The sequence below is a fragment of the Oryx dammah genome, unplaced genomic scaffold (genome assembly GCF_014754425.2).
Source record: "Oryx dammah isolate SB20612 unplaced genomic scaffold, SCBI_Odam_1.1 HiC_scaffold_13, whole genome shotgun sequence".
NCBI lineage: Eukaryota > Metazoa > Chordata > Mammalia > Artiodactyla > Bovidae > Oryx > Oryx dammah.
The window spans coordinates 14,446,187-14,466,173 of record NW_024070197.1 but is presented as its reverse complement, the minus strand read 5'-3'; the positions used below and the strand labels follow the sequence as shown (position 1 = coordinate 14,466,173).

General features: G+C 56.9%; 1 protein-coding gene across 3 annotated transcripts; it reads left to right on the top strand.

Moving 5' to 3' along the window:
- The first annotated feature begins 65 nt into the window (after positions 1-65).
- LIPE (lipase E, hormone sensitive type) lies at positions 66-19,378 on the top strand. 3 transcript variants are annotated; one of them, XM_040252681.1, is made up of 10 exons: positions 66-411; positions 8,104-8,639; positions 11,003-11,093; positions 11,207-11,352; positions 11,507-11,692; positions 11,869-12,163; positions 12,900-13,127; positions 13,354-13,530; positions 16,309-16,730; positions 17,124-19,378. In XM_040252681.1, the coding sequence occupies exons 2-10, from the start codon at positions 8,124-8,126 to the stop codon at positions 17,331-17,333; spliced, it is 2,271 nt and encodes a 756-aa protein (XP_040108615.1). In that variant the 5' UTR covers positions 66-411; positions 8,104-8,123; the 3' UTR covers positions 17,334-19,378. The 3 variants fall into 3 exon arrangements, with proteins under 3 accessions (XP_040108615.1, XP_040108612.1, XP_040108614.1); XM_040252678.1 differs by lacking the exon at positions 66-411 and adding an exon at positions 693-917; XM_040252680.1 differs by lacking the exon at positions 66-411 and adding an exon at positions 6,537-6,656.
- Positions 19,379-19,987: the final 609 nt, after the last annotated feature.

Genomic DNA, 19,987 nt, shown 5'->3' with positions numbered 1-19,987 from the left:
TTTTCCCGGGACAGTGCTGTACCCCCGGCCTCCTCTCCACCCTGCGAGCGGGTGCGCGGCTTGGAGCTAGTGCGCAGGCGCCGAGCACCCTACACACACCCCTACCGCCATCCCCCGCCGCCCCCGGCCTTCCATTCTTGCGGGGAGGAACAGGACAGGGAGAAGAACCCCAAGAAACGGAGCAATAGGAGAACTAGAAGACAGAGGGCGGGGGGAGGGGGCGGAAAGGCGGGCCTTCCTCCTCCAACGGCTCCCAGGCAGAGTCACGCCTCCTGCGCTGCAGCCCCGCCTCGGCTGTGAATTGCCCGAGGACCTGGCTGGCTCCCCACCCTCAGGAGGAGGCGAAGTGGCATCCTGCTCACTTCTAAGCGGACAGGCACAGTGCGTTCTAGACGATCCCTACGTGTGCAGGTGAGTAGGAAGACGAGGATGACAGCCAACACGTGACTACATCGGGGCTTCCTTGCTGGGGTGACCATTAGGGACTCCCCGCTAGTTCTGCCGGAATACGCTTTTAGCCGCCTCCAGGGCTGCATTTTTGTTGGTCGCGGGCCCTTTAAAGTACGCGAAGAGGCGGGGCCAGACCGTAGGCCTTAGTGGAGAGGAGCGGGACCCGAGTGTCGAGGCCGGCCCACCTCGCTCAGGGGGCGGGACCCAGGGAGGAGCAAGTCCGGGATTGGGTGATGTGGGGGCTCGGCGGTGGTGCGTGTGAGGATCGACCCTCGGGGCGGAGACTGGCGGGTAGAATTGGCTCAGGCGGGTGTGGAATTGGCCGCGGGAACGGGACCGCGGAAAATTGATGGAATCGGCCTGGGAAACGAGGCCCCAGGTGGCCTCTGAGGCTCCAGCCTCGAAGAGGGTTCAAGAGGGGTCCAAAAGTCAAAGGCGCCGGTGGTGGCGAAAAGCCAGAGTCAAAGGTGAGTGGGCGGGGGCCGGCGGCAGCACGGAAGGAACCTTAGACATCCTTCGGGGAAACTGGTGACCGAGTGGACTGACCTACTGCCACGAGAAGTGGGGGACGCTCGTGGACTGGCTCATTGCCGCCCTGCGGGGCGGGGGTGTGGAGATAATCCATTGTGAGAAGCGGGTGACGTGAGAGGGAAGTATCATCTCCACAGAGAGGCTCTCGGACGCCCCAGTACCGTGTTAGGGGAAGAGTCCAGAATGTTAGTGTCCCGAACTAGCGTTCCCGCTCTGACTCCGTTCTCGCTCTGTGGCTGTAGCAGCTCTTGCCTTGTGATTCCAACGTGGAAAATGGTTCAAGCCCCGATTTTCAGGTCTCTGACACTCTTAAGACGGTAATAGGGGAGAGATTTAGAAGTTGTTGCCCAAAGAGGAAGTTTTGGAGTGAAAGGTAGGAGGAAGTGGTGCCCCACAGTGGGGCATACTTGGAGGAGGGGGTGCAGTACTGCTCCCAACAGCCCTGTCCCACCATCCTTCATTCAATCTGCTCATTCATTTGCTGTCAGTCCACCATCCTCAGGCTAGCTGCCCTAGTATCTAACTTCTTGACTCCTACTCCGAGGACTGAGAGGCCCTGGGTTGGCTTGGGACAGCCTGACCTTCACTTGGGAGAAAGGAGAGCTGCCACCTGGGTTCCCTAGGTTGTCACATTATTTACAAGTCTCAGCAGGCTGGAGAAACACTGACAAGACATCCTGCCAGCCTCAGGCCCACATGAAGTCCTTGCTGGATTAGGAGTGTCGACCCAAGTGAAGACCTATGGGAATTTCCTCTGCAGGAAAGAAGCTGACTTAGCCCTGACTTAGTCCAGAGACCCCCAAACTCATCACCGTCCCTGCCATAGACATCATCAGTAGCCAAGGGTAGAAGTGCAGCTGGCTCCAGACGCACACAGGAAGGCTCAGAGCTCAAACTGGGACCCGAGGGCATTCCTTGTCACACTGCAGGACACAGCTTCAGACAGGACCGAGTGCCCAGAGGCAAGACAATGATCAGGAAATGGGCCTTGAAGCCCTGATGCCTTAGGCTGTGAGTGGGTGGTACACTGGACAGAGGCTCCCTCCCTCCCTGCCTCAACTTTCCGAGCTATAAAATGGGCATAATAACAGGAGTCACCCCAGCTAGACAGTGAGTTCCCTGCGAGCAGGGTATGTCAGCCCTGTTTACCCCACAATTGCAGAACCTGGTATGCCGGACACATGGGCACTCAAATGTTCACTTATCATGCTGCCCTTAGGGAGTCATGAGGAGTTAGAATCCTCTCGCATAGGGCCCCCTGCACAGGGCTGAGCCAGTCCTCCCCACAAACCCACAGGCCCACCTACTCACAAAGGCTCATTCCCCCAGGCCCCTAGATTTCCCTATCATTTCCTGAGGCCCTGCCCTGGTGCTGGCCTCCACAGAGTGAATCAGACCCCAAGGGCATCCAAGTCGGCTGGAGCACTCCTACTCATCCAGTAACAGATGACACTAATGTCATGATCACCCATTTTTCAGATGACGAATGAGGGAGTGAGGGCACCTGGTCTTCCTCACCTGGCCAGTAAAGGCAAGGAGATAGCCACTCCCAGACTCCTAAGGACAGTGAGTATGTACAATCAAAACTGCTCTGTGCCTCAACCTTGATTCTGGACGCAAAAGGCTCCAGGCGCACATTTTTGTTTAGCAAAGACATTCAACGAACCCTTCCTTGTGCCAGGCCTGGGCCCTCAGTGCAGAGGATAAGACACCATCTGAGCCGGGAACACAGACATTAATAAATAACCCTACAAATCAGATATAATTATCTGATTATCCAATTATCTCAGTTTCCCCATCTGCCAAACTAATGAAGAGGGAACATATAAGAGGGAGGCTCCCCAAGCACGTGACATTGGACTCAAAGATGAGTGAGTATGGGCTGCTGGGCAGGAGCGACAGAGAGTGGCAAGGACAGCACAGGCAGAACCCTGAGGCCCAAGCAAGTGGCAGCTCACAGCACGGAGGGAGCGCAGTGAGGAAAGGACTAGGCACCCAGAGGGCCCAGGCGGCACATGGTTTGGGATGCCATGTCCAGGATTTGGGGCTTTATTCTGAGAGCAAGGGTGGGGTGTTCAAAAGCTGGGAGTGTGTGACCAGATTTAAGTTTTAGAAAGACCTTCTGGCCCCTATGTGGGAAAGGCATGGAGGGAGCAAAAGCAGAGATACAGAGAGTTGTTACAGTCATCTAGACAAGTGGGCAGTGGAGGTGGGAGAAAGGCCACGTTCCAGGGATTTCTAGGCAGGACAGCGGCAAGCAGACTTCCTGATGGGTTAGACGAGACTGGGAGGTGCCCATGATGATGCCCTGGGTTCCAACTGGAGCAGATGGGATGAGAGGGGTACCATACACACACCCCCACCAAGATACACATCCATACACATACAAACAACATGCTTGCACAATCTCACAGGCCAAGAACAACAGAGAGAGCCTTCAGGGGCTGAGCGATACCGGTGTCAAACCATCTGGTGTCATTTCAGACACTGAAGAGCTCCAGTACCACAGTCTTTTAGGTCTCAGCATGGAAAAGAATTCAGCCAGAGGCAAAGTGATAGATAAGAAGTGATGTATTGGAATAGAATGCTTATGAGGTTTACAAGTGGGAAGGTGAGAAATGCTGCACCCTGAGAACTTACTGGGCTATAGTTTTATAAGCAAAGAAAAAGTGGGGAGGGGGAGACTTCCTTGTCATTCTTGAGTCAATGTCATGCTTCTGTCATCTGCTCCTCCTCCAGGTTGGGCCAGGAGAGTTTTCTTGTCCCTTCAGGTCAAGTTGGGTCCACTAATTACTGTTTTTAACGTGTGCAGACAGCGTGTCCTAGGAATCATTAACTTACTGAGCTCGCTGGGCAGGCTGTGGGTCTCATGCCACCGTCATTTTACTATCTGGGGGCATGCCTCGTGCTTCTGTTGCATGGTTTTGCCGTTAAGCAAGCCTGCCTGGTTTTATGGTTAAGCAAACCTGCTTTCTTGAGTAATTAACTTACAGAGGTTGCTCATATTTTTGTACTTACAATCCCCTAGTTAACTATTTAATCATCTACTTTGTCCCTTTATTCTGTCCCTATCAGATAGGCTGTGGCACATGCATACAAACATGCCTGCAGACACACTGAGAAACAGAAACACAGACACTGAGAAAAAATGTGAATTGAACGCGCGCACACACACACACAGACCAAGGCTAAGCACGACAGGAACCTACGCATGCATGTACATCCAAGTGAACCTCAAATACCTGCCCGCCCGGAAAGCACAGAGCTGAGGCATGGCAGAAGCAGCAACGTGGGTACAGAGAGACAGTGGAGGAGCTGTGCCATCTCTGCTGGCTCCAGGGCCCTGTCTCTCAGTTCTCTCATCTGCCAAAAGGGATCCTGATGGTCCCTGCCTCGTGGGCTATGGAGAGGCTGAAACCATTTACCTGAGTTACCTTACATAAAACCCAGGAAGAGAGCAGTGTCTGGCACACGGCTGTCGTAGAGCAGGGTCTTCTCTGCCATGCAGACACACTCGGGGATCAGGCCATAAATGCATTTGGCCCCAGGCCTCTCCCCTGCAGAAGGCCTTGCCCCTCCCAAGCCCCCGACCTGGCCCTTCCTCCGTCTTCCCCCCACTTACTTGCCCAGTGCCCTTCTCTCGCCTACTCAGTCCCCAGGGACCAAAATCCAGGCCGGGTCCACTTGTCCTGTGACTCTTTAGGGCAAAGGGCCTGGTGCCCAGGCAGCAGGACCCTTACCCCTCCCTCTGACCCAGTCCTCACCCAAGGGGGCCTGCCTGCCCCCGCCCCAGTGCCCTCTGCGTCAGATTCTTGGCATGACTCTGGCAACCTCAGCGCAGCGTCCTTCCCTCCCTGCTTTGCCCACGCCAGTCCCCAGGGAGCTGCCTGGAACAGGGCAAAGGGCAGCGCCTCGGATCAGCCTCTTCCTCACTGCTGTGTGCAAATTGCTTCTTCTGTCCAGGGCTCCTGTGCCCTCATCTTCAATCAAAAGCCCTGCCCCAGAGATAGGAAGTAAATGACAGCTGTTTTACAGAACAGGAAAGCACAGCCACGCAATTAATACCCAGCTAGCTCTGTGCAAGGGGTAGGGCTACAGCAGTGAACTAAACAAAGCCCCTGCCCACAGGGAGCCTCTACTCTAGTGTCAGACACAGAAAGCAAACAGCACAAGCAGTAGACTGGGCAGCGTGACAGGGGGAGAAAGGACCCAACCTCAGTGAGGCCGAGCGAGAACCACACAGCAAACCATGAGCAGAAATGCTGCCCTGGGGTCCCATACAAAGATCATTTCCAGCCCCCTGGGCAGGGTGGCCAAGTGCACGTTCCAAGACGAAGAAATCAACCTGGCCAGTGGCTTAGGCCAGCCACAAAGCTGAGCGCCCTCTCCAGAGGCCTCTGTCTGTCCGTTTGTTTGCCCTGGGGAGGGCTGGTCCTCTCCCAGACTCCCACCAAGTCCTGCCTGCCTCCACTCTGACTCTTCCCTTTCCTTCCTTCCTTCAAATCTTTGCTGAGCACCTGCTAGGTGCCACCCCATCCCCGCGGAGGATGTCATTCCAGGCAGAGGGCCAGAGGCGGACTCACCTACAGCCAAGCAAAGAACACCCTCATTTGTACAGGCCCCTTCCCAAGCCCTATACCTAATCCAGCACTTGTGATTGTCTCTTCTTTTTCCTAAAGAACCCCACCTCCACTTGGAAAAGCTTCAAAGCTCCATGAAGCCTGGTTCTGCCCCTGGGGGAGACAAACAAAAAAACATGTACACAGATAAATGGAAAACTGCCAAGATAGAAAATCCTAGGAAGAAGAACTTAAATATGATGACAGAAAGAGTGGGAGGGGGTGCATCTTAGATTGGGAGGCACCCTTAGGGACCACCTCCTGGAGGAGGGGGGAAGCTGAGGGCAAGAGTGAGCTGGCCAGGCCAGGAGTCCCTGGAATAACACAGGTGAAGTGTCCCTGAGCTTCCATTGCTCCATCTGTGAGATGGAAGTGACAGTCACCGCAGGATGATGGCCTGTAAGGCCAAGTGGCAGGTTGCAGGGTGCCCACTATGGGAACACCACACAGTAGGACCTGTGGCGTGGGCCCCTGGCTGGGCTTGGCACTGCCCTTGATCAGCTTTTATCCTTCTGGGAGGGACAGGCAAGGCTGGTTCTCCTCTCTTTCCCCACCAGCTGGGGCCAGCTGTGCCACCGCCAGCCTAGGGGGGCAGGAGCTGCCATCAACCCTGGTGTTTTTTGCGCCCTGAATCCCCCCAGGGAAGGAGGAGGGCAGCCAGGCTGAGTGGGAGGGAACACTTTGTTCAGGACTAGGGTGAGCCTCCTGGGCCTAAGGGAGGAGGGGAGAGGAGACCTGGATGCCTCTGTTTCTAACTGTTGAGGGGACTAGGAGTCTGGATTCCTGGAACTGAAGGAGGAGGGCTTTGGGGCCCCAAACTCCAGGGTTCAAAGGCACAGGGGGCTGGCACAGGGACTGGGAGCAGTGACTTGAGCCCCAGGCTCTGTTTACCGCGCTGGTTTCTCACCGTCCTATCAGGGTAGGAGGTGGAGCCGGTGACCCCACCCTGGGCAGGCTGGGCCCCTCCCTGGGATTGTCACCCCCGGCTGCAACTGGCAGTAGCCACAGTCGGCAGTCAGTCAGCAGCCCTGGGAATCTCTGAAGAGGCCTGGAGGGGTAAGTTCATGGCCGGCTGACAGACAGGAATGGCCGCTGCCAAACCCCCGGGCCCAGAAGGGAAAAGAGACACCTTTTTCTGGAGGATCGACTTGGGAAGCAGGCAAGGTGCTGGGTGGGCTTCAGGAGGGAAACGTCTCTGAAGCAGAGGGCAGCGTCCCCACCAAGGGGGGACAAGAACAGCTTGTCCAGGACCTGGGTGACAGGACAGCGGTCTGGAAGGGAAGATTAACCGGGGACCCTGAAGGGTGGAGAATCAGGCCCAGTCCAGGGCAAGTTTTTGCAGGGCCAGGGCTAGAGGCCCAGTCTCCAGGGCCCTGGGACGGAGACCAGCAAAAGTAACAGCTCTGGACCCAGAGATCTGGATCTGATTTCTGCTCTGCCACTTTTCAATGCAACTGTCTTAATACCTCTGAGCCTGTTTCCTCTCCTGTAAAATGGGAATGCTCCAAATAACAGCTGAAACAGGAACCGAGGCAGTCTGGACCTCAGAGGGTTAGTGAGAGAACCTAAAGGAGCAAATTGAGAAAGCCTGAGCACTGGGTCTGGCGCAGTGACTTCAAGGTTAACAATAGGGATGAATACCACAGCAGGCAGGCAGCAAGGCCGACCCATGCAAAGCCAAGCTAAGTGGACAGGCCTTGAAGGCCAGGGACCCAGCTGGGGGAGGAGTGGGACCAAGTTTGGGAAGAGAGAGGGGATTAGAGGGGATTCTACAGCCAGACTGGAGGGACCAGGAGGGGACAGGAGTGACCCCTCGGTTGCAAGGAAGGCTAGAATTATGAACTCCTGGCTTCAGGAAAAGAATTGGACTTGGGACCAGGATCCTGGGACACCACCAGGTGGATGGGAATCAGTGGACTGAGGGCAGAAGCCTCCCAAATACTGCAGAGGGCAAGGGCCTGTAGGTGACACTTGGGGCCTGAGAAGGAGGTAAGATGGGGGCTGAAACTCCTGGTCTTGAGAGAGGGGAACAACTAGGGGGCCAGGCTGCTCAGAACCTGGAAGGAGTCCCAGGCTCCGGGAGAGAAAATGGAGACAGATGCCTGAACATGGGCCCCAAGAAAGGAGAAAGGGTTACGTAGACTCCTGGGCTGTAGGACAGATGCTGGAGCTAAGGAGTGTCAGCATGCCAAGAGGGAACAGGGACCTGCAGCCTGAAGAAGAGGGTGCGGGGGCCTGGACTCCTGGGTCTTGCGAAGGTGGGGGCTAAGGGATCAAACTCAGCTCCTGAGGAGGGAGAAAGGGTCTGGGTACTGGACTCATGGGTCCCAAGGAAGCAAGGAACTGGAGCCCTGGACTCCATCCTCCCGTCTGAAGGAGCAGACTGTGGTCTGCCGTGAGTCCGGGGGAGGAGGGGGTACAGCCTGGACTCTGGGACCCCGGGGCCCAGTGGAGCCAGAGGTGACCCAGCCCTACTTTAATGTGCCTCCTGACCTGCCCGCAGCCTCACGGCTCTTGCAGAGGATGGACCTGCGCACCATGACCCAGTCGCTGGTGACCCTGACAGAGGACAACATGGCCTTCTTCTCCAGCCAGGGGCCCGGGGAGACGGCCCGGCGGCTGACGGGCGTCTTTGCGGGCATTCGGGAGCAGGCCCTGGGGCTGGAGCCGGCCCTGGGCCGCCTGCTGAGTGTGGCGCACCTCTTTGACCTGGACACAGAAACGCCGGCCAACGGGTACCGCAGCCTGGTGCACACGGCCCGCTGCTGCCTGGCGCACTTGCTGCACAAATCGCGCTACGTGGCCTCCAACCGCCGCAGCATCTTCTTTCGCACCAGCCACAACCTGGCCGAACTCGAGGCCTACCTGGCCGCCCTCACCCAGCTCCGCGCTCTGGCTTACTATGCCCAGCACCTGCTGACCACCAACCAGCCCGGGAGGCTCTTCTTTGAGGGCGACGAGAGGGTCATTGCTGACTTCCTACAAGAGTATGTCACGCTGCACAAAGGCTGCTTCTACGGCCGCTGCCTGGGTTTCCAGGTGAGCCCCCTGCCCCCCAGGCCCGTGGCAAAGGCACACAGTGGGCCTGACCAGGCTCAGTCGCATATGCGTGCTCAGTCACTCAGTCGTGTCCGACTCTTCTGTGACCCCATGGGCTGTAGCCTGCCAGGCTCCTCTGTCCGTGGGGTTTCCCCAGGCAAGAACACTGGAGCGGGTTGCTACTCCCTTCTCCAGGGGAGCTTCCAGACTCAGGGATCGAACCCGTTGTCGCCTGCACTGGCAGGAGGGTTCTTTACCCCTAGGCCACCAGGGAAGCCCTAGCAGCATCCAGAGGAAGCACGGCGGTGTGGTGTGGTGCTTGACTGAGCAAACAGCAGCTGCAGGAAGGGGAAGCTGGGCGGGGCTCACACTTGTGGCCCCTTGGCCGACTGCACCATGGAGGAAGGAATCTTCAACTGGGCATAGCTTCCTACATCAGGATCCCCACTGCTCCCCATCACCCTGCACTCAGGAGCTTCATTTACTTTCTTATGTGACCTGTCTGGCCCCTGAATTCATTAGAACGGTAGCCAGTGTGGTTTGTAAGAGCATCAAGGCCTGTTTGTAAGAGCACGCTCCACTTAGTCATCCCCACCAGAGGCTTGGCAGGCAGGGAGGACAGGTGCCGGCCCCATTTTACAGGGGTTCAAAGGGCCCCCCAGCTGCTCAGCTGGACCCAGATCAGCTGGGACATATGGACTCCCCTAAAGCGCAGTAGAATCCGGATTTTCAGGCTGCAGAGAGAACCAGCAAGCACATCCATGTTGGTGACCACAAGCAAGACCTGGTTGTGGCCCCTCTCCTCCCTGAACCAGGGCCCTCTGAACCCCAGCTGCAGGCGTTCTCCTATCCTCTGCCCCCACCCTGAAATCACGATCACAGGAACACAGCTCATCTCAGCACTGGAAGGGGAGGCAGCCCTGAGGCCTTCAGACTCACAGGAAGAGTAGTCTGGGGACTCAGAGAATTAGGAAGTCTGTAGGGCACCAAGCTCAGAGCTGAGGCACAGTCTGCCCCCCTCCGGGGTCCGTGCTGGGCCCACCCATCCCCAGCCACACCCGGGAAGCCCAGCAGGGGTATCCGGAGCCATGCGAGCCTGTACCCCTTCAGACCCGCCCGGGGTGCTCCCCAGGTAGTGGAGCATGGAGACTGTCTCGGCCTCCATCCCATCTCTGCTTCCCTGCGGGGCAGCCTGTTCTCACCAGCTCAGACCAGGTGTTCCTGGGAACTTCCCCTCATCTAAACTGAACCCACAAATATTGATCAGCCCAGCTGGGCCAGCCAACTCCTCCCTGGGTCCCGGCCATGCCCACAAAGCTCCGGAGTAAGAGCCTAGGGACACCCAAGATGCATTCCAGTCGCGAAGGTCAGGCACCGCTGTGCTCTCTGGCCCACTGGGACCCCGGCCAGGGGCAGGACCACGCCTGACAGCTACTCTCTGCGGGCCCAGCTGGGCCACATTGTACGACAGCCTCCCCGTGTAAAATGTCAGCCCCTGGGGGCAGACGTCCCTGATCTCCAGGTCTCGCTCAGCCTCTGCTCCGCCCAGTGCCTGGCACGCCAGAGGGCCCGGGCCAGAACTTGCTGAATGAATAGAAGAACCCTGCTGGCCCCTTGTCCAGCCTCCTGTGGCTTGGATTTTTTTCCCCCTGATCTGGTGTCTCTATTGTCTTTTCTTAGTCGCCTGGCTCCTCTCTGAGATGCTGGGTCTCTGTCTCCCTGTTTGACTCTCTCTGCCTCAGGATCTCTGAGCTTTCCTGTTTCTCTCCCCACTGCCCCTTAACTGGTCCCCACGGCCTGTATCCCCTCATCTCGGTCCTCGCTGAGTTTCACGGACCCCTGCACCATCCTTCTCCCAGCTTACAACCCTCTGTGGCTCCATCATATCTAGAACAAACCCAAGTCCTCAGGCCCCACATGAGCCCCCCGCTGCCCCTTGGATCTCACCCCATGCCCGCCCCCTCTCCTGGCCTCTCTGTTCCCCCCCACTCACCATCCACACCAAGCAAGGATGCCCCTCAAAGCCTCTGCCTGTGTCTTCTCCTTGGGGAACAGTCATCCCTCGCTTCATTTCGACCCCTCCTTGGGTCCCTCGGGGAGACCCTCAAACAGAGTCAGACCCTTTGTCTGCACTCTGTCCCTCCACTGACTGTCCTTTCAGACACTGGTCATTTCTTGACATTGTACGGCATGTCTTCATTTGAGTATTGTCTGTCTTCTCAACAACATCAGCTCCGTGAGGTGCCTAGCACACAGTCGGAGCTCACTAGACATTTGCTGAGTGACCGCCTCTACCCGCCTTGTCTGTGCCCCCCACTCCCCGGCCCGCCCCTGCTCCCTGACTCAGAGGCCTCTCTCTGCAGTTCACGCCCGCCATCCGGCCGTTCCTGCAGACCATCTCCATCGGACTGGTGTCCTTCGGGGAGCACTACAAACGCAACGAGACTGGCATCAGTAAGTCCCCGCAGGGCCCTGCCCGCAGCCGCCCCCGCCCTTCCTGTCCCTCCCCCGCACCAGGGCCCCAGGAAGGCCACCAGGGGCTCCGTGACACCCCTCCCGACCTCCAGGTGTGACCGCCAGCTCCCTCTTCACTGGTGGCCGCTTTGCCATCGACCCTGAGCTGCGTGGGGCCGAGTTTGAGCGGATCATTCAGAACCTGGACGTGCACTTCTGGAAAGCCTTCTGGAATATCACCGAGATCCAGGTGCTATCGGTGAGCCTGGGGTCCAGCGATGGGGAGGTGATGGGGCCCAGAGACACGTCCCAGGCCCAGGGAGGGCACAGGAGGGAGGAGATGGGCGGGGAGGTTGGAGGAGAGGTGTGATGGGGACCCCTGCCAGCAGCTCCTCCTGTTACCCCCGGCCCAGTCTCTAGCAAACATGGCCTCGACCACCGTGAGGGTAAGCCGCCTGCTCAGCCTGCCACCCATCGCCTTTGAAATGCCTCTGACCTCGGACCCCAAGCTCACCGTCACCATCTCACCCCCGCTGGCCCACACAGGCCCCGGGCCCGTCCTCGTCAGGCTTATCTCCTATGACCTGCGGGAAGGACAGGTAGGGCCCCGGCTCTGCCAGAACAGGTGCAGAGCTGAGGAGCACGGAGGGAGCGCCTTCCCCACCTCCCGCCTCACAGCTCACACCTGCCCCGTCTCCCGTCTCTCGGAGGAGTGAGGCCCAGGCAGGCGGCCCCCGCCCTGTGACCCACCACCTCCTCCTTCTTCTCCCCCCAGGACAGCAAGGAGCTCAGCAGCTTCGTGAGGTCCGAGGGCCCCAGGAGCCTGGAGCTGCGGCTGCGCCCCCAGCAGGCACCCCGCTCCAGGGCCCTGGTGGTGCACATCCACGGTGGCGGCTTCGTGGCCCAGACTTCCAAGTCCCATGAGCCTTACCTCAAGAGCTGGGCCCAGGAGCTGGGTGCTCCCATCCTCTCCATCGACTACTCCCTGGCCCCCGAGGCCCCCTTCCCCCGGGCGCTCGAAGAGTGCTTCTATGCCTACTGCTGGGCCGTCAAGCACTGCGCCCTGCTCGGTGAGCCCCCTCCCAGCCTGCCTCAGCGCCCGGGCACAGGAGGGGCAAAGAGCCAGGAGGCACTGGAGCGTCAGTTTCGACACCCTGCCTCCCAGCCCACCTCCCACCACCCGCCTCTGCCACCTGCTCACCCAACTGTGCTCCCCGCCCCCTCCTGCAGCTCTGCCTCTGTTGCCTCCGGGCTCCCACCTTCCACTCACCCACTTCCTCTTCCTGCTTCCCCCTACTCTAGCCCTGACGCTCCGTCCCCCACTGCCCCCTGACCTCTGGCCTTTTCTTCCATCCTCCTGTTTCTTTACCCACTGCCGCCCCTTGCTGGCGGCCACCTGGCCAGGCTCCAGCCCACTCTTCCAGCTCCTCCGTCTTCCCACTCCCCACACAGCCCGGGAGGCACAGAGCAGGGTGAGGCCCTGCCGCGGGCTCAGGGCACAGGACAGCCAGCCTGAACCCTGGCTGCCATCTTCTGGCCTTGCTGCCCCTCCCTCCTGACATGGGCGCTGGGTCTCCCCTTTCTCAGCACCCTTCCTCCTTGCTCCTGACCCCCAAGCTTCCCCAGACCTCTCCATGTCCTCAGCCTGCCTGATCCTCTGCCCAATATCCCCCAAATAGGTCCAGATCCCTGCCTTAGTTTCCCAGTCTCTAAAATGGCAGTGGGCCAGTACCCCAAGCCTGACTTCCTAGAGCCCAGAGCTCCAGCTCCTCCCTGCCAGGCTTGACCAAGCCCCCTCCACACCAGGCTCAACAGGTGAGCGGATATGCCTCGCCGGAGACAGCGCTGGCGGGAACCTCTGCTTCACCGTGTCCCTTCGGGCAGCGGCCTATGGGGTGCGTGTGCCAGATGGCATCATGGCGGCCTACCCGGCCACCATGCTTCAGTCCACCGCCTCCCCTTCCCGCCTGCTGAGCCTCATGGACCCCCTGCTGCCTCTCACCGTGCTCTCCAAGTGTGTCAGCGCCTACGCCGGTTAGTCCCATCTGCACACAACTAGGGCCCCGGCTCCTTCAGGGACACAGACTAGAGCCCTGTCTCACTGGGTACAAAGGGAATGAATCTGAGACTCCCTGTTCCTGCTGAAGCCATCAGATAGTCTAGGTCCCTGAGGGCAGAGGTGCCTGAGGTTGTGTGTGTTGAGACTGGACCCACAAAGAGAGGAGACCAACTCACCCCCCTGACACACATCCACTCACAGGTGCGGAGACTGAGGACCACCCCGACTCAGACCAGAAGGCGCTGGGCGTGATGGGGCTCGTGCAGCGGGACACGGCCCTGCTCTTGCGAGACCTCCGCCTGGGCGCCTCCTCATGGCTCAACTCCTTCTTGGAGCTGGGCGGGCAAAAGTCCCACCTGAAATTGGTGCCCAAGACAGGTGAGTGGCACCCTTCCCTCACACACCCATGCAGCGTGGCCAGGAGGGACAGCCTGGCACCAGAAGTCCTGGGGGAGGCAAGGGGCTGGGCCCTGGGCACTCAGAGAAGCAGAGATCACCTTTCTGGCTCCCTGCCATAAAGCCTTAGTCTACATTCTGGAAATTCCAGAACTTCTGATCGCACGGGTCAGCTTAGAATCCCAGGAACTATAAGATTTAGCTTTCCAAACACCCCATCCCAGAAAGGCACCCTAGGGAATGACTCAGAAGGCCAGCCGTGTGTCCTGATTTTCAATCCCAAGAATCCAGTCCACCGAAATTCCCTGGGCCCTCAGGTGGAAGTCCAGCTCTCCTAGATTCTTTCCTGACTTTTAACAGAGGCACACAGGGAGATCAGAAAGTGGGAGAGACATCAGTAAGTGGAGGAAATCCCCACCCCAGGTAGGTGGGAAGACCCTCAGGCTGCCAAAAATCACTTCCATCCAGGGATCCATTTTTTCCCATTTCCTAACATTTTAAGGATTTTAAAGCACAGCCACCTCAAATTACTTTCTATCTAATAAATCAACAGTATTTTCTGGGTAATAGAAATTGCATGTTCAAAAGTAGATACCATTCCCAGGGACTTCCCTGGCAGTCCAGTGGTTAGGACTTGGTGCTTTCACAGCTGAGAACACAGGTTCAACCCCTGGTCAGGAAACTAGGATCCCACAGGCCACGGGCCAAGAAAAAAAGTAGGTACAGTTCTTGTTATTCAGAAAATTATTCCAATTGAATATGCTTTCTTTTAAATTCAGTTTTTAATATCAGGATATTCCAGCCAACACAAATAAATACGCCTAAAAACAGGTGGCACAGTAGCTAAAGAATCTGCCTGCATATGCAGGAGACTCAAGGACTCAGTTTTGATCCCTGGGTGAAGAGAATCCCCTGCAGAAGGAAATGGCAACCCATTCCAGTATTCTTGTCTGGGAAATGCCATGGACAGAGGAGCCTGATGGGCTACAGTCCATGGAGTAGCAAACGTTGGACTCAACTAAGCACATACATGCAAAAGCAATTAAAAAGGATCTGAATTTTAGATACATGGACCATTTGGCACTGGGGCTTTCCTTGTAGGAGAAAGGTGACAAGAGCAGACCCTAGAGGCACACCCGCCAGTTGAGCTCCCTACAGTACCAGGTACTATACCAGGCAAGTTGCAGTATCTGTGCACCTAGCTTTGCCCCTCTGGGGGAAATGGTAACAGTAAGAATACCTGCCTCATTACGTTGCTGTAAGGACTGCCTACCTATTTGTGTCAAGCACCTGGCACACAGTAGGTGCTGTTTTGTGCCTTGTACCTAGAACACAGTAGGTACTCTTAGAAGATGCCAGCACCCTGATTGGCCGTGTCTGTGATTCTAGTCAACAGCTTGGTTCCATTGACCCTCTGGGCTACAGGGCACCTAAGCAGTTATTCTCATATCCTGCTTCATGGATTTATAAAGGCAAGTGAAAGAAAAAAAAGAAAAACTGAAAAATGTAAGGTACTGGCAGTAGTGGTAAGCAGAATGGTCCTGATTAAATCAGTGGAGCTGAGGCCACAGTGGGCACACCAGGCAGGCCTGAAGTGCACCTTTAGCATCAGTTGGGCACTGGCTTGTCTGTCATTCAGAGGGAAGGGATGGGGACTTCCCTGGTGGTCCTGTGGCTAAGACTCCATGCCTCCAGTGCAGGGGGCCTGAGTTCGATCGTTGGTCAGGGACCTAAGATCTCATGTGCTTCACAGCTCAGCCAAAAAACAAAAAGGGAAGGGATGAGGTGAAGAACAGGGAGGAATTTCGGGGAGCAGATCTACATAGCTAAAGCTGTGGGGGTCTTTGGAAGTCTTGATATGTCCTCAAGATTCTTTTTAGTGCCCTGTGAACACAGCCTCCTTTCAAGCCATGTGGGCTTGCTCAGCATTCCACTTTGATTCGTTCATACTCTGTCTCAAGTGACCAAGAAAAGCTGACAGCCCCATGTTGGAGGCTAAGGAGGCAGCTAAAACAAGGCAACTGGTAATAAAACATTAGCAGGTGTTAGGCAGAAATGAACACAATTATGTAAAGCAATTATCCTTAATTAAAAATAAGTTTAAAATTTAAAATATATATATATAGATAGATAAGATATATTATGACCTCCCAGGGATGTGTTCTGTGCTCAATTGCTCAGTCATGTCTGACTCTCTGTGGCCCCATGGACCACAGTCCTCCAGGCTCCTCTGTCCATGGAATTTTCCATGCAAGAATACTGGAGTGGGCTGCCATTTCCTACTCCAGGAGATATTCCCAACCCAGTGATGGACACACGCCTCCTGCCATTGACAGGCGGATTCTTTACTAGCACCACCTGGGAAGCCTCCCCAGGGGTAGCAGTACCTAATCCCGAATCTTATTAATCCCACTGAATTCCCACCACCTCCTGTAAGGTAAGGACTATTTTTATCCCCTTTGTTCAGAAGAGGAAACAGGCTCCCAGAGGTAAACTGCCTGGCATTTCATGTTTCCAGTCACACACACCCCTCCATTAGGACAGAGCCCCACCTCCAAGACAGGGGACTCCTTCCACCGCCCCCTTGGAACTGCAGCCTGGGGCACCCTGGAGTCTGGGCCTCTCCAGCACTAGGGTGCAAATCCCCCATCGGCCTCTGCTCCCAAGCCACCCTTCTCTGCCAGCCAGCCACACACCCAACCCACAGAGCCAGGCTTAGCTGCAGGCCTGGTCGGTCCCCTGACCTTGCTCCTCTCCCAGAGTCAATGCGGCGCAGTGTGTCTGAAGCAGCCCTGACCCAGCCGGAGGGCCCACTGGGAACCGACTCCCTCAAGAGCCTGAAGCTGCATGACCTGGGCCTCAGGAACAGCAGTGACACAACAGACACGCCAGAGCTGTCACTGTCCACGGAGATACTCGGCTCCTCCGCACCCTCAACCGTCAACTTCTTACTTGGGTCTGAGGATGGATCTGAAGTGTCTGAGGCCCCAGAGGAGCTGAACAGCAAGGACCGAGTTCGAGGTGTGGGCTCAGCCTTCCCTGAGGGTTTCCACCCACGGCGCTGCAGCCAGGGTGCCATGTGGATGCCCCTCTACTCAGCCCCCATCGTCAAGAACCCCTTCATGTCACCGCTGCTGGCACCAGACAGCATGCTGCAGACCCTGCCACCTGTGCACATCGTGGTGAGCGCCAGGCGAGGAAGGTGGCGCAGGCTAGGAGTGGGGCTGGCGGGGGCCTGGAGCGCCCGGAGAAAGGCGCTCCCGGGGAGCCGAGAAGGGGGAAAGGGAGAAAGCGAGGCAGCAGCGAGAGGGGCACCAGCAGGAGGGAAGGCCTGGCAGCGGGGAGACTGAAGGGGTCAGAGTTGCCCGTTTGCTTTTGCAATCCTGTTGAGATCACCGGGCAGGCGCTGGGCTTGGAGAGCTGGGGAAGGGGCAAAGAGAGAGTGGGTCTCTGAGGGGAGGGAGAAGCCAGGCAGAGGCCAGTCAGGCTCATTCTCCGATTCTCCGCCCCATCCTCGTGTCTCCCGCCTCTGCCCTCCCCCGCCGTCTGCACATTTCCCTGCCCCACCCCCGCAGGCCTGCGCGCTGGACCCCATGCTGGACGACTCGGTCATGTTCGCGCGGCGGCTCCGCGGCCTGGGCCAGCCCGTGACGCTGCGCGTGGTGGAGGACCTGCCGCACGGCTTCCTGAGCCTGGCGGCGCTGTGCCGGGAGACGCGGCAGGCAGCCGCGCTGTGCGTGGAGCGCATCCGCCTCATCCTCAATCTTCCCAGCCCGCCGGTCTGAGCCGGGGCACAGAGCCAGGCCCCGCGGGGAGAAGGGGGGTCGCGGAGGGCGACACTAAAGGCCGCTTGTACTCATCTGCGCAGGGCTCCCTGGTGAATGCGCCTTGGGAAGGGCGGTGGGGGCCCAGGGCTCCCCGGCCCATCCAGGCCCTCTCTCGGGCTGGGTGGAAGGGGGCGGGCTGTGCCTTAAGTGGGGGGAACGGCATGGGGAGAGTCAGGCGGGGGCCCCCTCCCCAAAGCTAAGACCCTGGCCTGGGGAAGGAGGGTGCATACAAACCAGCCTCAGAGACAGCCGGACTGCACGGGATCACTGCCTTCTATTGCTGCTGTGACCACTGCAGGGGCGGGCCTGGCCCGACCTTGCAGATCGATTTGCTTTGTTTGTTTTTTGTGAATAAAAGTATTTAATTAGTTTGGCCTCTGGCAAATAGACAGGCTTCCCTGGTGGCTCAGTGGTAAAGAATCCTGCCAATGCAAGAGACACAAGGGACTCAGGTTCGATCCCAGGGTTGGGAAGATCCCCTGGAGAAGGAAATGGCAACGCATTCCAGTATTCTTGCCTGGAGAATCCCATGGACAGAGGAGCCTGGCAGGCTGCAGTCCATAGGGTCGCAAAGGAGTCAGGACCTAGCAATTAAACGGGCAAATAGAGTGGGGACGGGAGTTGCCCACCAGGGGGCAGCATCAGAAGCCCGAGAAGTTGGCACTGGCGAGCCGGCGGAAGGCTAGGGGCCCAACACCTGGGTCCTGAGAACGAAGAGGTGTGCAGGCCTGGATTCTTGAGTATGGAAGGGCAGGAATCCCCCTACTAACACAGAGCCACCTCCTCCTCAGACCTAATCCAGGTACAGTGCCAGAAGCTGGCTTCTCAGCTACTCCTCTTTACAAACCTAGCCCCAGCACCCACCGGGAAAAGAAAACCGGAAGTCCCTAGAGAACCAGAGCAAACCTAACAGGAAATCAGAAACAAACTGAACACTCAAAAACTGGGACCTAAGCTCTGCCCAGCTGTGACAGACCTCACCCTCTGTAGGCCCTCACCCTCTGTAGGCCCTGGCTTTGAAGCAGAGATTTCCTTCCAGGGCTAGCCTTCAAATTTCCACACTCAGGTGGGGAGAGACCCAGACACAGACTGTCACAGTCCCCACCGGTTCTATCTGTGGTAGCTAGCGAGTCCTTCACAGAGGAGGTGATCCAAGAAAGAGCAAAAGTTTGCTAAGAAGAAATAGGCAAGGTTGTGAGAGCCAGCAGTCAGTGGTCAAGGCTTCTGCCTGACCAGAAGTTAAGATGCAAAGTGGGGAGTGGTCTGAGGGGCCTAGACTGGTCAGCAAGAGATCCTGAAGGAGCTGGAATGCAATTTGGACTATAAATGAAGGGCAGCGGGAGCCATAGAAGGGCTTTGAGCAAGGGAGGGACAGGATTAGCTCAGGCACTGAAAGAGTCTAGTGGGAAACGGGGGTGGACTGAAAAGGGCAAGACTAGAGCCCTGGAGGCAAGAGAGGAGGCTGGGGACAGGGATGACAAGCCCTGAGCTGGGGCAGAAACAATGAAGGTGGGGAGCAGAAGTCAGGGTGGAGAAGCTCCCAGAGCCATTACTGAGCTTGGATAAAGAGGACTTATTGAGGGTGGAGCAGAGGTTACAGGTGAGCAAGGGGATGAAGAGGACACTCAGGTCTGGACAGGGGAGCAGGTGGACAGTGAGACTCTACTGGGAGGAGGCTCAGGGGTGTGTGAGGTAGGTGAGGTACTGAGGGTGGTTTTGCACACAGATCAAAAGGTCTTCATCAACAGAGACAGACTCACGGACATACAGAATAGACTTGGGGTTGCCAATCGAGAGGAGTTTGGGGGAGGAATGGAGTGGGTGGTTGGGGTCAGCAGATGTAAGCTATTATATATGGAATGGATAAACAACAAGGTCCTTCTGTACAGCGGGGGTCCCCAACCTCTGGGAGCTAATGCCTGATGATCTGAGGTGAAGCTGATGTAACAGTAAGTGAAATAAAGTGCACAATAAATGTAATGGGCTTGACTCATCCTGAAATCTTCCCCCATCCTGCGTTCTGTGGAAAAAGTGTCTCCCACGAAACCAATCTCTGGTGCCAAAAATGTTGGGGACTGCTGTTGTATGACACAGAGAGCTATCTATATTCAGTATGCTATGATAAGCCAAAATGGAAAATAATATATATGTAACTGAATCACTTTGCTGTACAGCAGAAATTAACACATTGTAAATAAACTATTCGTCAGTTTAAAAAGCCTTCATGAGACAATTCAAGAGGTGGGAGGAGTCAGGAGAGGGAGGTTTCCTCCTCTGGAAATCCTTTCCTGTCCCACTAAACTCAAAAAGGACTCTCTTGGACTCCCCTGCCTCCGCAAACCCCTGCACGTCAATATATAGGTCTGTCCTCCCATCTGACCTGGGCTTCTTAAGGGCAGGGCCCAGGCCTGACTCATCTTGATCACCACCATTGCCCAGCAGGAGGCTTAGCACACTGGGAGCCTCAGGAAATATAAGTACTGGGTGGATGAATGTGTGAATGAGCGAGTGCGAGTGAGTCGCCACATGAGGAAATCAGTGAGTGAGGTACTTAATGAGGGCAGGAAGGACAACGCATGGGTGAGTTTAGTAGCTGGAGAAGGGAAGGGATG